At 36.5% G+C, this 14,372-nt stretch overlaps 1 protein-coding gene across 1 annotated transcript; it reads left to right on the top strand.

Moving 5' to 3' along the window:
- The first annotated feature begins 4,305 nt into the window (after positions 1–4,305).
- LOC126828053 (organic cation/carnitine transporter 2-like) lies at positions 4,306–13,392 on the top strand. Its single transcript, XM_056102259.1, has 7 exons — positions 4,306–4,332; positions 4,719–4,806; positions 7,446–7,539; positions 11,294–11,344; positions 12,118–12,178; positions 13,081–13,117; positions 13,373–13,392. The coding sequence occupies exons 1-7, from the start codon at positions 4,306–4,308 to the stop codon at positions 13,390–13,392; spliced, it is 378 nt and encodes a 125-aa protein (XP_055958234.1).
- The last annotated feature ends 980 nt before the right edge of the window (positions 13,393–14,372 follow it).

Below are 14,372 nucleotides of genomic sequence, written 5' to 3'. Positions count from 1 at the left end.
GAATGAACCTTGAACTTTGCAACTCGATTATCTCAGGTAGACATTTTAGCTTGAAAACGCCAGACTTGGTATTCGCGACGATCGAGGAATATGATAGGCTCACAAGTTGGGCTTGTACCCAATCGAAATTAGTGTCTCAATATGCAGGGTATTACGTGAAGGCCTTGATAAGATGTACGTTAAAGCGAGATCAAACCTTCTATTGAAGATGTATATCCCTAGGCCACGCAATTGACCATGTTTATGCATCCAGTTAGCTTTCGTCACTTCCATTTCTTCAAATCTTCATTATGCATCTATCGTAGCAATGATATCCGTGTTAAAATTATATTTATTGTTATTATTATTATTACAGCATATTTATAGTGCACCCTTTCATATAACATGTTCATGGGCGCTTTACATGTTTAACCACATGTCTGATAATGGCTAACACCAATATTGTCCTTTAAACTGGAGTTTGAATACCACTTACTCTTAAATAACAGGAAGTTACGCATATTTAAGTGAAACCTAGTAGTTAAGAGACTGACTTAGACTTAAAGCTCCCTTTGAAAACGGACCTAGGTATCTAATATGTTGGGTACGTTGTATTAAATAGTTTAAACAGTCAATCATTCTATGAGATAGAAAGTTGATAACCACCATTCACGATTTAACTCCTGAACTACCTGCTTTTGATGAAATGAAATGGGGTTTAACGTCCTACTGTTCTGTGCTGACTGAGGTAATGAGCCATACGGTGTGCTATGAGCGAAATTTGTGTACACGGGACCTAGGTTTTTAATCCCATCCGAACGACTGCACGTTGTCCCTTTTCAGACCCTCCGTCAAGGGGTGTGTCAGTGTGTGTGTGTGGGGGGGGGGGCTGGAGAATCCTGATGAGCTTAGTCGGTCAACACAGGGATCGAAAACGGGACTACCAGGTGAGCGGTGGAAAATACCGTTCATTTACATAACAAGCAGAACAAACATGGTTACCTGAAGACTGTGGTCAGTCAGATAGAACCACGAGTTGAACACGGCCTATATAGTCCTACACACAAGTGTGGTCATGCCAAGCTCTACCTGTCGTTTGTTGCACATGGATGGACTAGAGTTAGTGAATGAAGTAAAGTTGAACTATAGATCATTATTGTAATTAAATAAAGCAACATAAAAGCTACAACTTATCAGACTTTTCATTGATAGTTTTCTGGTAAGTTTTGATTTTACCTTCCGAATATTTGAAAGTGTTATTTTATTTTCAAATGGAATTTTTATTTATTTAATTTAAGTGTATGTTTGATCCATCACGCATGTATGGCTATATTAATTTAGAAATTTTAAACATTGCGTAACTCTCATATATCGTTTTGAAGCAATTAGCTCAGTTTGGAATTTCTGTAATGACTCCGACTTTATATGCCTATATTGTAATATGGTTGTATTTATCGTCGTCACCCATGACCTTCCGCCTGGCCGTGGGCTCATATAATACGGTGCTGGCTCCATGATTTAATACCGTTGTTGGCCGAGAAAATCCCCTCGGATTTTCCAGTGTGGTTTCCCCTTGTGAGCGGTGCAGCGTCGAGAGCCTTGCAAGGAACAGTGTCTAGTCGTTTGTATGAGACAGAAAATTTCCCTCACTGCTTGGCGTAGCCCGCCTTTATTAATTCGGTTGGTAAATAATTTGTACAATGTGTCGTTGTTAGTTTAATGAATTTTAATGTTATATAGCCATAAGGATGAAGTAAGCAAATGGGTTGATCGGATGACAGATCCTTTACAATCTTTTTGTGAAGCATCCTGGTCATGGGTGAACGAACCCTGTCGATATTCAGCGTACTGCGAATTCCCGTTCCAGAAACCTGTCGATTTTAACGGTTCTTTTTTCAAATTTGGTGGGAATCAATGGGGGTCATGAGTGGATGAATCCAATGATAATCTGTGTTCTGTGATATTGCATTCAGGAGGCAAGCACTCCCACCCCCCTTCCCCCTCCCCCACCTGCCGAAATCCCTATGAACGCAATAAAGACTATAGTTTTAAACAAATCTTTTTGAAATTTTGTAAGAAGCACGAGGGTGGGTCACCATGACAGGATCGAAAATCAGCATCCTGCGATCTGGCGTTCTAGAGGACCCCCCCCCCCTCCCCAGCCCTATTTTTTTTAACATATCTATTTCAAATTTGGGGGTAAGCAATCAGGTCGTGAGTGAGTGGACTTCTATTCCGGAGTTACCCCCGCCCCCACCCACCCCTTTTGCGGAAAACCTTGTGAACGGGATAGTAATTAACTGATTTATTTCAAATTTGGTGCAAAGCATTGGGATCATGAAATTAAAGGACAAACTCTATCGATATTCTTTTATTTGTTGTATTAAAGCGACAAAACCCAATCAATCATATCTAAAGGCTCTATAGGGGGACAATTGATTGCATTTGTTATGACGATATGTAGAAGAGTGTTTAAATCTGGCTGATCTTACAGGGACGTGGGTATGATCCAAACATTAGCTCCTATTGAGTTCTGACATGTGTCAATACTACTATTGTGAACCTGGTAAGGTATGCCAAATTATAAGCCCACATATGATCATCTATTGCTGCTGCTAGTTCAACATTCCGTTGTAAACACTCTGAAAACTACATTTTATCATCTAATCGGTATTGTTCAGATTGGTCAGACAATGAACTCAATCTAATTTCAACAATTTCTGTTAATCGTATAGACTTTAAAGAATAGCGTCATAAAGTCTTTCTTGTTGTGTGGTCTGTGGTGAAATCAAGTTCACGCTACTAATAAACCCGAAAGAAATGTATAAAAAGAGTCAATATGTAAATGCCCTTATATAATACCCATAATACTGATATTTAAAGATCTAACAAAGAGATATTGAACATTTGTTTATGTAATTTACCAAATATGGCAATATTCAATAGGTGCTACTGAACCTACATGATTGTTAAATTTGAAAAAAAAACCATTCATTTCATATCAGTAGGTCTATCCTAGCAAAGACCTAATATTAGTCTCCGATAGGAAATATTTAATATATTCAATATTCAGAGAAACAAAAACATAAACAGATATGGAATATATTTTATGATCAATAACAATTGGAACAATTTATCATAAGTAAATGAATAAATGAGTAAATTGAAAGAAAAAGAGAGGAAAATATTTGTTATGAATAAGGTATTAAGATTTCCGTGTTTGTTTTTACGGAATATTACTTACGCTTCACTTGTTCTTATGGTCTACTGAACACAGTCACTGTTTATTGTGAATCAAAAATCTCCCTGATAAGCAATCTACTAAGAAAAAATAATAGCTATAGTACATATGTATATAAGATATTTAACAAATAACCAAATATTTTCCTGATTTGACCTTTTTTGGCCTTTCTTGGAATTTTGACAAAAGAAAGTCAATGCTACAATTCAGAACATATTTCTATGGGAGGATAATAAAATAATGATACACATAATAATATATTCCCTTTCTTTTGGTATTAAAGAAATGGTAAGAAAATAATAACGATAAAATATCAGACATTCTTGCCTCCTTGTGGGTAAAGGCGTTGTGTGGGGGCTTCCAATCAAACAGAGAATATTAAATTTAAGTTTTTTTAAATTGTTGCTGTTAATTTTGTAGTTCAGGTCTCACTTGCTGGTGGGGTGGGGTGAGGTTGATGGCCGAATGGTTAGCGCGTTCCCGTTGCATCGTAAGTTCTGTCATTGAGTCAACTGGCGCGGTTTCGATTCCCCGCTTGTACGATACAAGAAGTAGGGTCGCCTGTCCAACCTCGTGGGTTTTCTCCGGACCCTCCGGTTTCCCCCCACTGCTAAAGGCCCCTACGCGCAAGCGAACTGATGAAATGATTTTATCGTTTCAGGCTTTGACTATAGACCAACTACCGTTTCAGACTTTGATTGGAGATCAACTATTGGTGTTCAAGACTTAGTTGAAACAAACAAGATCCATTCTTTTATATTAAACGCTGTGTCTTGGTTAAAACCTCCATTATGCATCTAGATGAATTAATGATTGACATAGGTGACTTGGGTTGGTACCAAATCGTCATCGTGTCCTGTTTCCTGTCAACGAAGATTCCAGTAGCTTTTACCATGTTGGAGATGGCGTTTACTGGCTTTATTCCAGATTGGTGGTGTGATTCGATGCCAACATCGGATCTTGTAAGCAATGGCAACAACCATACCACCTACTTAGTTACCAATGGCAACATGAGTAGTCATAGTATTAGTTTAAACCAATGTTATGGCACTGGCAACGCAACAGTTTGTAAACGAGAATTTGATATGAGCAAACGGACCATCGTGAATGAGGTAAACGTACATTTGATTATTTTTTTCATCGCCATCACATTTCATGGAACGTTTAAATTTTCAGAGGCACTAGATTCAATAAATTTACGGAGAACCTCACGCGGTTAGGAAGGTAACCCTTGTCCATGTCAGACATAATCCTGGGCTTTAAATCAGACCACACCCACGTGCACACCCTCGCTCATTAAGCAGGGTTCTGAATACATTCTCAAATTAACCGGCCACTGGTAACTGATGGTCGTTTTTTTTCAACAACACGTACCTTTGTTTATGCCATATTTGTTGTCTCTGCCATTTCTACTGAACTTGTGAACACAAGACGTTTTCGTAGACAATTATTGTTTCTGTAAGTTGTATGACTACCTTGCATTCTGTTTGTATTACAGTGGGACCTTGTCTGTGAAAACAGGTGGATAAGCTTTACAATTACATCCGTTCAGATGTCAGGGGCGTTAGTTGGAGCTACTATTGTCAGTTACACCGGAGACAAATTTGGTAGACGCATAACACTTTATGTCGTACAGTTGCTCCATCTCATCTTCCTTGGTATTTGTGCTGCGTCACAGTCTTGGCATTTGTTCACAGCTATGAGATTTGGTATCGGGTTGTCAGCTGGTGCCACGATTGTGGTGTGTTTTCCGGCTTCCATTGAGTTTGTGGGAAAGAAATGGCGAGCGTTGCTTGGTGCATTTCCAGTCTGGTCTACAGCAGCACCATTTTTTCCATTAATCACATGGCTCTTCCCATATTGGCGCCATTTCGAAATCATCGTTTGCATCATCAATTTTCCTATTTGCTTAGGTTTTTTGTAAGTTAATTTCTTTATTTGGTTAATATTTAAGTCAAATCTTTAATAGAACTTTATCTACCCCAATGGGGATTTAGAGCTTAGACCTAATAGGCTACGTTCTGTAATGAATTTGATGTTCATTTCGTCTTATTGAAAGCTTTTTCGTGGATAGTGTCTAAAGATATAACACATTTGACATGACAAAGTTAAGTTTCAACATTCATGTTTATATCACTACGATCCTGGAATCGGTTGCATACACTTGGAAATCTTCTTGTTCTTGTTCTTGGGCTTCCCCAATCCATGGACGATCGACGTGAAACTTTGACAAATGAGCATCAATTGAAGGTCTTCACTTATTGATATAAAACCATAATTCCAAGATGGCTGCAATAGCAGCAGGCTTGGTTTGTGGTTCATACAGACTCTCCAACTTGTTATTTAAAGATTATTAAAATTATTAATAATTTATAACTTATTACAATTTTTGAATTAGTTCTCCGGGGTATCTAACACAACTTTTTTTATTTGGTTTACTGCGACTTTAAGGTGTTTTTTTTAATTTATTTTATAAAGTATTGTACCAGAAAGTATCAGATGGTTAACTGTAAAAGGGAAGTTAAAGGAAGCAGCGGCAGTAGCATGTAAAATTGCCAGCAAAAACAAAAAGCCAGAACCTAATACTGACATCCTGAAACTGGTAGCAGAAGACGAAAAAGGGATCAACAAAACGTTTTCAAGTTATACTCATTTGGATTTATTTCGTGACAAACGAATGACTCTGATAACTTTACGTGTCTGGTATTCCTGGTAAGTAGGACATTCCTCTTGCAAAGTTAACATAGTAAGTTTGAAAACAAACCTCAAAAACTCTGACCCGTAGAAAGTTTCTGCATCAGAGGCAATAAATCTGCTGTAAATAACCATTTCTCTTGGGACTATCTGAACAATAGTAAGTTTCAAAGCAAACTCTAACCCGTAGAGTGTTTAAAAGGTTTTGCTGACAGGGGTTAATAACTAAAACTCATACAAGATTCTGAATTTCGATGGGGTTTCTTTTTATGAATAGCTGAACATTCTCAGCAAGTTTAAAAAAAACGAACCTCAAAAACTCAGAGCATTTAAATGTGATCATATTAAAAGATTTTTCTATGCAGTCCCATATCAAGGTACCATTATTAGGTCTTAAGGGAATATATATTTAATTGACTGATTTATTATGAAATTGCAATGTTTCCTTTTAGCGTTAACATGGAATTCGAAAACTTCTGTAGCTTTTGTATATTGAAGACATCTTTGCTAGCGTAGACTCGGTTAACCAGTCACTCATTGATGAGCACACAATGGGTCCGAGTTTGACAACTTGTACCCAAATATATAAATAATTATTATAGCATGCACATAGCAGTGAGTACAACTTTTAGGCTCACTTCTAAGATTTAGAGAAACACCCTGTATGTATAATACAAGTTTACTTGAGAAAATGAAGCAAGAGATATCCCGAAAACTGCTTATTTTATACTTAAATTATTTTTTTTCATCATTAATGGCTTCTTAATTTGAAAATATTTGTCTTCATTTTGACAAACCATAACATCCTTATTTCTAATACTTTCTGACCTCCTATGTACTAAATCCGCTTAAATTTATGAGGCCCATCACGACTGGTGTAAAAGCATTTCTCATTGATGTTCCTTACAGCAGGTACTTCTGGTGCAGTAACCCGTTCCATTGGAGCTCCATACAATCAGTTCCCACGGATTCCCACAGATTTTCTTTGATATTGGTCCTTGTGGTGGTGGTGATCCCTACTGTGCAAAGGTGCCTTGTATGCCTTAATAGTGCTATATGGTGTTTTTTACTTGTGAAAGTCAGCAGGCATTTCCGGCTTGGTCCCCCCCTTGTCAGTTGTGTCCTAGAAAGGGACAACACAAAGTCGTTCGGACGGGTGGAAAAACTGAGGTCCCGTGTACACATTATCGTGCACATTAAAGCAGCCTTGACAGTTGTTGTCCGAGCAAATGTTCAAAATTACCCCCATAGCCCATTTCGCGGCCATCTTGGTGCAAAAAAAATAAAACATTTCCTTTCATTTCATATAATTGTATTCCATTTCCGTAAAGGAATTGCCCTATGATAAATCTAACCATTACTTAAACGTTTAAAATAAAATAAGTTTTATTAAATTTCTTCCAGATCCCAAACGCGTGTCTCTTTAATTCCAACCTATTTACAGTGAAATGTTTGATATATAAATTGTATCTTATATTTGAAATCAAAAGGTTTACCTCCGCTGTTTGTTATTGGTGCCTTATCCTTGGAGTACAAAATATGTCAGGGAATTTTTATCTCAACTTCTTTCTAGTATCTATCGTGGAGATTCCAGCATCCTTACTAATTCTACTCTTTGTTAACAGGTAAGACACTTTCCTTTTACTGACTCATTTGTAAAAGCTGGTTTTCATATAGTTCGCGAGTGTTTACCGCTACATGTGATAGTCTTGTGACTCAAATCAAATATTATAATCATGATAATGCAGTCACATGCAGTAACACTTGAGGAGACCAAATCTTCCAACTGTGTAATGCTTTGTGATAGTTACTGTTACAAATGTTGACCAGTTACAATCAGAAATATAGGCCTTTTTTGTTGAGAGGTCGGGGGAGGGGGTTTCTATTTTTTCAAAGGTTCCGTAGCAACCCTGCACATAATGAAAAAGCTCAAATATCTTACTATTTAATCCTACCATGCTTACATGCCTGGGATTTGTGTGCCAAAATCTTTATCTTAAAGCTTATAACTATATGGAAACTCGTATTTACAAGATTTATGTTGTTACCATGATCTGACCGATCAGATTGAGATCTGGCGTGGACCATTAGTTCCTTCCGATGAACATTTCTTTGCTAATCGTAGTTTTAAGTAACATGTGGACATAATAATCCCAGGGCAGCGCGTATCGGTTAGTACTACACTAGAACCACTGATAGTGACAGATTTGTTAACATTTGAATAGAAGCACAACATCAGTGGACCAGCACCCGGCTAGAACCAAAAGCCAAATTGGATCATCCAGACATGCTGACAGAACATTAGATAACATCATCCAGGCGGGCTGACAGTACGGTAGATGCCACCAACAAGACAGGCTGACAGAACAGCGGATAGCATCATCCAAAGTTCCTGACAGAACAGCAAATATCATCATCCAGACTGTCCGACGGAACAGCAGATAGCACCATCCAAATAGGCTGACACAACAGGGGGATATCATCAGCCAGACAGTGGACATCTGGTGTCATTCAGACGGTCTGACATTCAGCTAAAGCATCAGACAGCACCCACCCCCACCCTTAATACACTAACACTTGCTTAGAATTCAAAATGTCATCCCGCGAATGGCGCTCTTCTCAAACTCCAGATAGAATCCTAGAGATGTAGGAGGGGTATATTATTATTTACTATTATAAAACTGCCACAACATGAGTTTTTCCCGGTTCATGATATTGATTAGCGGTGTAGAGAGCAACCCTGGTCCAACAAATACCAGACAAGGCACCCTCAGTAAGACTAGAGAAGTTGTTTATCAAGAGAAGAAAAATATCGGACACGGCCTAATGGCTATGTTTCAGTTTCTCAAAAATGATATTACCGAACTTATAAACCAGGTAAATAATTAAATATAAAAAAGAACTTAGAGAAATTAAAAAAGATGTGAAAGAGTTTAAGACAGAGAATGAAAAATTGAACCAAAGAATATATAACTTTTGTCATCTTTGTTGCCAAAGAGTGAGGATTTATCTATTGTAGAACCACTGTCTACTAAAAATCTTTGTTACGAACAAAATGCTTATACCACCATAACCATGATGAGTTCGGATAATACTTGCCAGAAAATAAATATTGACTTTCCCATAGGATTTTTATCATGTTGGTTTCATTTCTACTGTATATACACTTTTACCCCGCTGACAATGTAGTGAAAGCGATCTTTAACAATGTAATTTTTTCGTTCTTTTCATGGAATTAATTTTAGATAGATAATACCTGGGGGTAATTTAATTGAACTTAGATTGACATGGGATCATTTAATAACATCCACCAGCAGATGGAATGGTGAGGGAATATCATCAACAATACGAATGTTTTCAAGACGAACTCATTTATTCGAGGCCCGCCCTTATTAAAAGAAATTGCCAGAATTAAATTTATTTATCTGTATTTTTTTATTTTCATTTAGAAAACGTTTTGGAAGAAGATGGTCAACAGCCATGTCAAATATTGGTGTAGCTTTAGGGGCCCTTGGGGCTATTATAGCGTCTTTGACGGGTAGGTAGATAAATCTACAATTTCTGCTGTACTTTTACATTTGATTCAGTCAGTGTCCTCTGCCAGCGTTATTTGCAGCCTTTGAAAATATCGGGGAAGACAGGAGGAAAGTTTCTTTTAATCACGTCCTTTAGATGATCAAACGTTGTGGCGAATCCCATTGTTGGGGGATTTAGTGCCCATACGCAATCGGTTGCTCCCCACCCCACCCACACCTCCCTACCTCTGGTGTCAATTGCTCTTTAATATGAATCTCAAGGAACATCTTTTTGAAAAGTGGGGGTTGGGTTTTCTCACTCTTTTTAGAACACCTGATTCCACTTCTCATTTAATTTATCTATTTGAGAGGTGCACAGAACTAACAATTAATGATGTACTTTTGTATGTAATATGGGTCACCATTCTCATTTAAGTTGAAAATATTCCAGGTAAAAAAAAATTGTTTAAATTATACAAAACAATTTATTATGACTATTTAAGATGTAATTTGTTCAACATTCTACATATTTTATTTAAAATTTGAAAAATCCTAGCTGACATATATTTGTAAATATAAAAGTTTTTAAACCTTGAATCATGAGGTCGAGTGTATCCAGTCTGAAACGCAATGAAAGAGCATACCCGTGTAGTATGCCTGTTGCACTTTTACAATGTGGTGGATTAATCTGTATTAATCTGTTAGATCTCTCTATATATATTCAATAATTTGCGCCATAGAGCCGCGCCTTAGCGCGTTAAAAAAAGCTTTTTCTTGGAGCTCTAACTCATACGTGTCCATCTCCGAACGAAGTTAGGGAAGGATATTAAAATAGCTCCGTCCGTCACTCTGTCTGTCCTGGTTTTGTTTCTGGAATATATCCCAGGAGCCACATCACTTTATTAAATTAGTTCTGCCTTTTGCATTAAACTTATTAATATGAAATTTCATCACATTTACATCATAATCTTCCGACTTAAAGTCCTTTGAAAACTGCTTCATATTGAAACACGTCCGCATTGGGTATTTGGTCGCAAAACCTTAAATTATTTGGTCAGTATCCACATCTCCCCGATGTGCCGCCTCTGGATAGCTAATGGGTACTTAAATATGGCTAGGCGACGTTTGCGTCCAGGCAGTGTTGCGCTGTTATTGCAATGGCTTCATTCTATATATTTAACTACTTCCTGTTTATTTCTAGCATCCATTAATTGTCAGCTGCTCTAGGTATCTCCTCTTCCGATTCCTACATTTGTATATACTTGGGAAGAACGCTAGTCCATTAGTGAGTAAGCAGCATAGGTTGGTAAGGAGGTCTATGATTCAGTTGTTTCAAGGGGGGCAACAAACCAGGTCCTGTTCACACATTGATGACTTGCACGCTCGTAAAAGAACCATTGGCAGTTGGAATGCGAGTAGACGGATAGGCCACTGTATGGGCAAAATTTCCCCCATAGCATACTGCATAGCGTACGCCCGACTTCCTCATCCTGTTAAATTCTGCTATAGCATGCTGTACTATATTTAGCTCAGATTAGCAAGATTTTTTTTCAAATAATATGACAATTTTTAGTATTATCCCATTTGTAAAATGTATTTCTAAATGTCTTTACACGTGGAAACCATTAATTTGACTGGATTTATTGTGTTTTAAGAGTAAATTCTCTAAACGTTTATAATTTCATCGCAGCTCGTCCATTTCACTGCCAGTCGGTCAAGATAAATATGACTGAAACGAGAGCCCAGGTATCATGGAATTAAATTTAATTATTTCATTACTTTTTTCAACTTCAGCTCCGCCAGAACATAAAGCATATTACGTCAGTATCTGTGCCATGATATCCCAGTTTTGCACGACATGCAGTTGGGCATGTATGTCCACATTTACTGCTGAATTATACCCCACAGTAATCAGGTTAGTAGACTCGATTATTTCCATAAACCGAAGAAACCTGGTTAATATACCGTATAATAACTGAAGGGTAAGTAGACTCGATTTTCAAGGTTGGTGTGAATTTATGTAAAATATTATGTTAAGACAGCTGTAACATGTCTCTTTTGACTTTAAAACTAATTTCGTTATTTAAAAGAATGTAATTTTCATACCCCTGTGTTGAATTTGTTTCACGGAATCATGGATATGGGATGCATTCTTAACTATAACATTGAGTCTTTCTATTATTAGATAATGACAAGTCACTGGGTTTGGGGATTTTTTAGGGGCTATATTGTCATTATCAGCGCGCTTAGTTTTATCAATATCATATAAGCTTATTGTTCACAGAAGCTGTTGCAGTCAAACAGAATGTGCAATCTAGCTACTCCTGGTTCTTGAAAGGGAGATAAATCAATTTTGTTCCTTATTTCTGTTTGGATGGACTTGGTGGCTTTCATGTTTTACAAGAATGATGATAACAAGTTTAAGTGGAATTTATTTTATTGACATACATGTTTTGTCATCTAGTGTACACCTGTTTTAAAGGGCATTAGATAAAGTACCAATAGTTCCAAGTGTCTGGACGAAACACAAACTCCATTACTTCACCATTAAATACTAAAGCCTTCTGGTAGATTAGATCAGTATACTGGAATATAATTTTTTTTAAATTTTGATTACTCTACCAAGTGACAACTTCTCCCCTCTAATATCTAAATTAGTTTATTTATGACAACATTGTTTTATTGTAGAAATCTTGGTTATGGATGTGCTGGAACTATTTCAAGGGTCGGGGGAGTTTTCGCGTCACAAGTCATATCATTGGTGAGTAGACGATGGGGAAGGGGTGGGGCTTTAATGTTGGCAACTCATTATTACCACCAAATATTGTGAAATTGTACACTAACCTCATCAATGAAAATACCTGATATGGTTGTTTTGTGGCTGTTAACTTCTGAATTGTTTCCATATTTCTCAAATTCATAGTTTAGATTGTTTAGCTTTGATGGGCTACTTTTTATGACCTTTAACAATTTGCGGATAAATGAACAATTAATCATCAGTACCATTTACTAAATATTATAAATTAGATATTGATCTTGTTTTATTATAACAATATAATATTAGTGTCCACTTTTTTGATTATGTGAGGGTTTGTTACAGATTTTGAAAAGCGTGTTTGGGATATGAGATTGAGAATCCGGACGAACCCAAATTTTGATTATTTTTTTTTTATAAATTAGCTTATGTTCAAAATGGGCATTTTCTGCTCAAATTAATTCAAAACTGTCATTTCCTGCTTAAATTAATCAGAATTATAAGTAATTTGATTGGCAAATGCTTTATAATGATAAATGTGCTAGTAATTAATAGTGTGTCATCTATTTATTTTCGGATTAAGGCCAGCGTCATCAACGGCACCCAGCCTTACTCTGACTGTCAACTAGCGTGTGTCAATTTTGACACGGGCATTACTGCTGGCTTTGAAATCCAATCAATAACTGATCTCGATGTAATATATGTGTTTGAAATTTATAGCTGTACTCTTCCCGGTGTTTACAGGAGTAGTGCACGCCCTTCCCCTCCTCCTTTAGAGCGTGACCTCACTAATCCATTGTCAGTAGGTCTCTATAATATAATCTGAATTACTTTGTCACATTTTGAGCAGACTATATGTATATATGTATTAATACATCATTTCTGTTTTATTACAGGCTGTTAAAGGTGGTTATGTGCCATATGTTATAATCTGTATATTAATGGCGGTAGACACATGTTCCGTTCTAACATTACCGGAAACTTGTGGCGAGGCGCTCGAAGATACCCTTAATACAGAGAAAAAAATTAATCTCCCGTTGTCAGAGTATAAAGAAGTACTACAACACGTGAAAGAGCCTGAAAAACAAAATGTCTAAAATTATATATTTTATATGCACATGAAATTATTTTAATCATTTTACTATGAATGTATTCTACATTATTTTTTTACTGTTATCTTTCTATTAGACTTTTTCTTACTATTTTAATATAAATATTTATACCATATTATATTTATATCACCATATCCCAGGGATATTAATATTATCTCTCAATCATCATTAAGCGAAATAAATTAGCTTATTGCAGTTCATTTATCTGACTTCAAATTTTATATAAATTATTATTTAGACATCTATTCACATCATAACCTATACTCAACTCTCTGGGTCATCGGGTAGCCTATATATAGGTTTGATAATGCCCGCCATATCTGCGCTAAACGCTAGTATTGCCGGCAAATGCATGACGTCAATCACGGAGACTACGGATAAAAGGCCTAACAATATACATGTAGTTCTATACCTTTCTATTCTTATTAAAAATCTTATTTGGATCAAAAGTAATAAAAAGTAATACAAATACAAATTGAATTGCATTCGCTATATGAAACCCGGCAAAATAGCCATTCATAACTTCACTGATAATAAAATAATTTGACTGACATTTTCAATGTATTCATTTCTAATTATCTATTTTTGAACTATTATAGCAAGAGCGGTCAGCTCTTTTTTCTAAATCTGACATAATGGATCTTTAACCATTGCATCACTTTCTATAGTGAAGTGGTGTTTCTGGTCAGTTATCTTCAGCTGGATTCGGTTTTGGAAGTAAAATACTACAGGATAATGTTATCAATTAATGTCTCGGCAATGACGTAATCCAACTGAAATATCTCCAATTTTACACAGGGTTACCAATTAAACGACTGTATTTTATAATGGATTTATAATGAGTGTTTTATAAGTGTGCTATAACCACTTTTTAACATCACAATCAAATAATCTATTGACTTCAGTCCCGAAATGACCTAGTTTCTGTCAAGTGGACGTTGAACGTCCCCTCTCTTTTAAGACGTGTAAAAATAACCGATGGGTCCCGAGCAATTCTGGTCAATTATTAAGATAAACGGCCCACACCGACATACATTAGCCGAAGTAAAACACATGACCATAGGCATGTTTTAAAT

This window comes from Patella vulgata, chromosome 7 (assembly GCF_932274485.2).
Source record: "Patella vulgata chromosome 7, xgPatVulg1.2, whole genome shotgun sequence".
Classification (NCBI taxonomy): domain Eukaryota; kingdom Metazoa; phylum Mollusca; class Gastropoda; family Patellidae; genus Patella; species Patella vulgata.
This window is presented reverse-complemented; position numbering and strand designations above follow the sequence as displayed.

Coding starts and splice junctions, on each gene's coding strand:
- LOC126828053 (XM_056102259.1), top strand. CDS start 4,306: ATGAGCAAACGGACCATCGTGAATGAG. Junction 4,333..4,718: donor AACGGACCATCGTGAATGAG/GTAAACGTACAT, acceptor TTTGTATTACAG/TGGGACCTTGTCTGTGAAAA. Junction 7,540..11,293: donor ATTCTACTCTTTGTTAACAG/GTAAGACACTTT, acceptor CACGACATGCAG/TTGGGCATGTATGTCCACAT.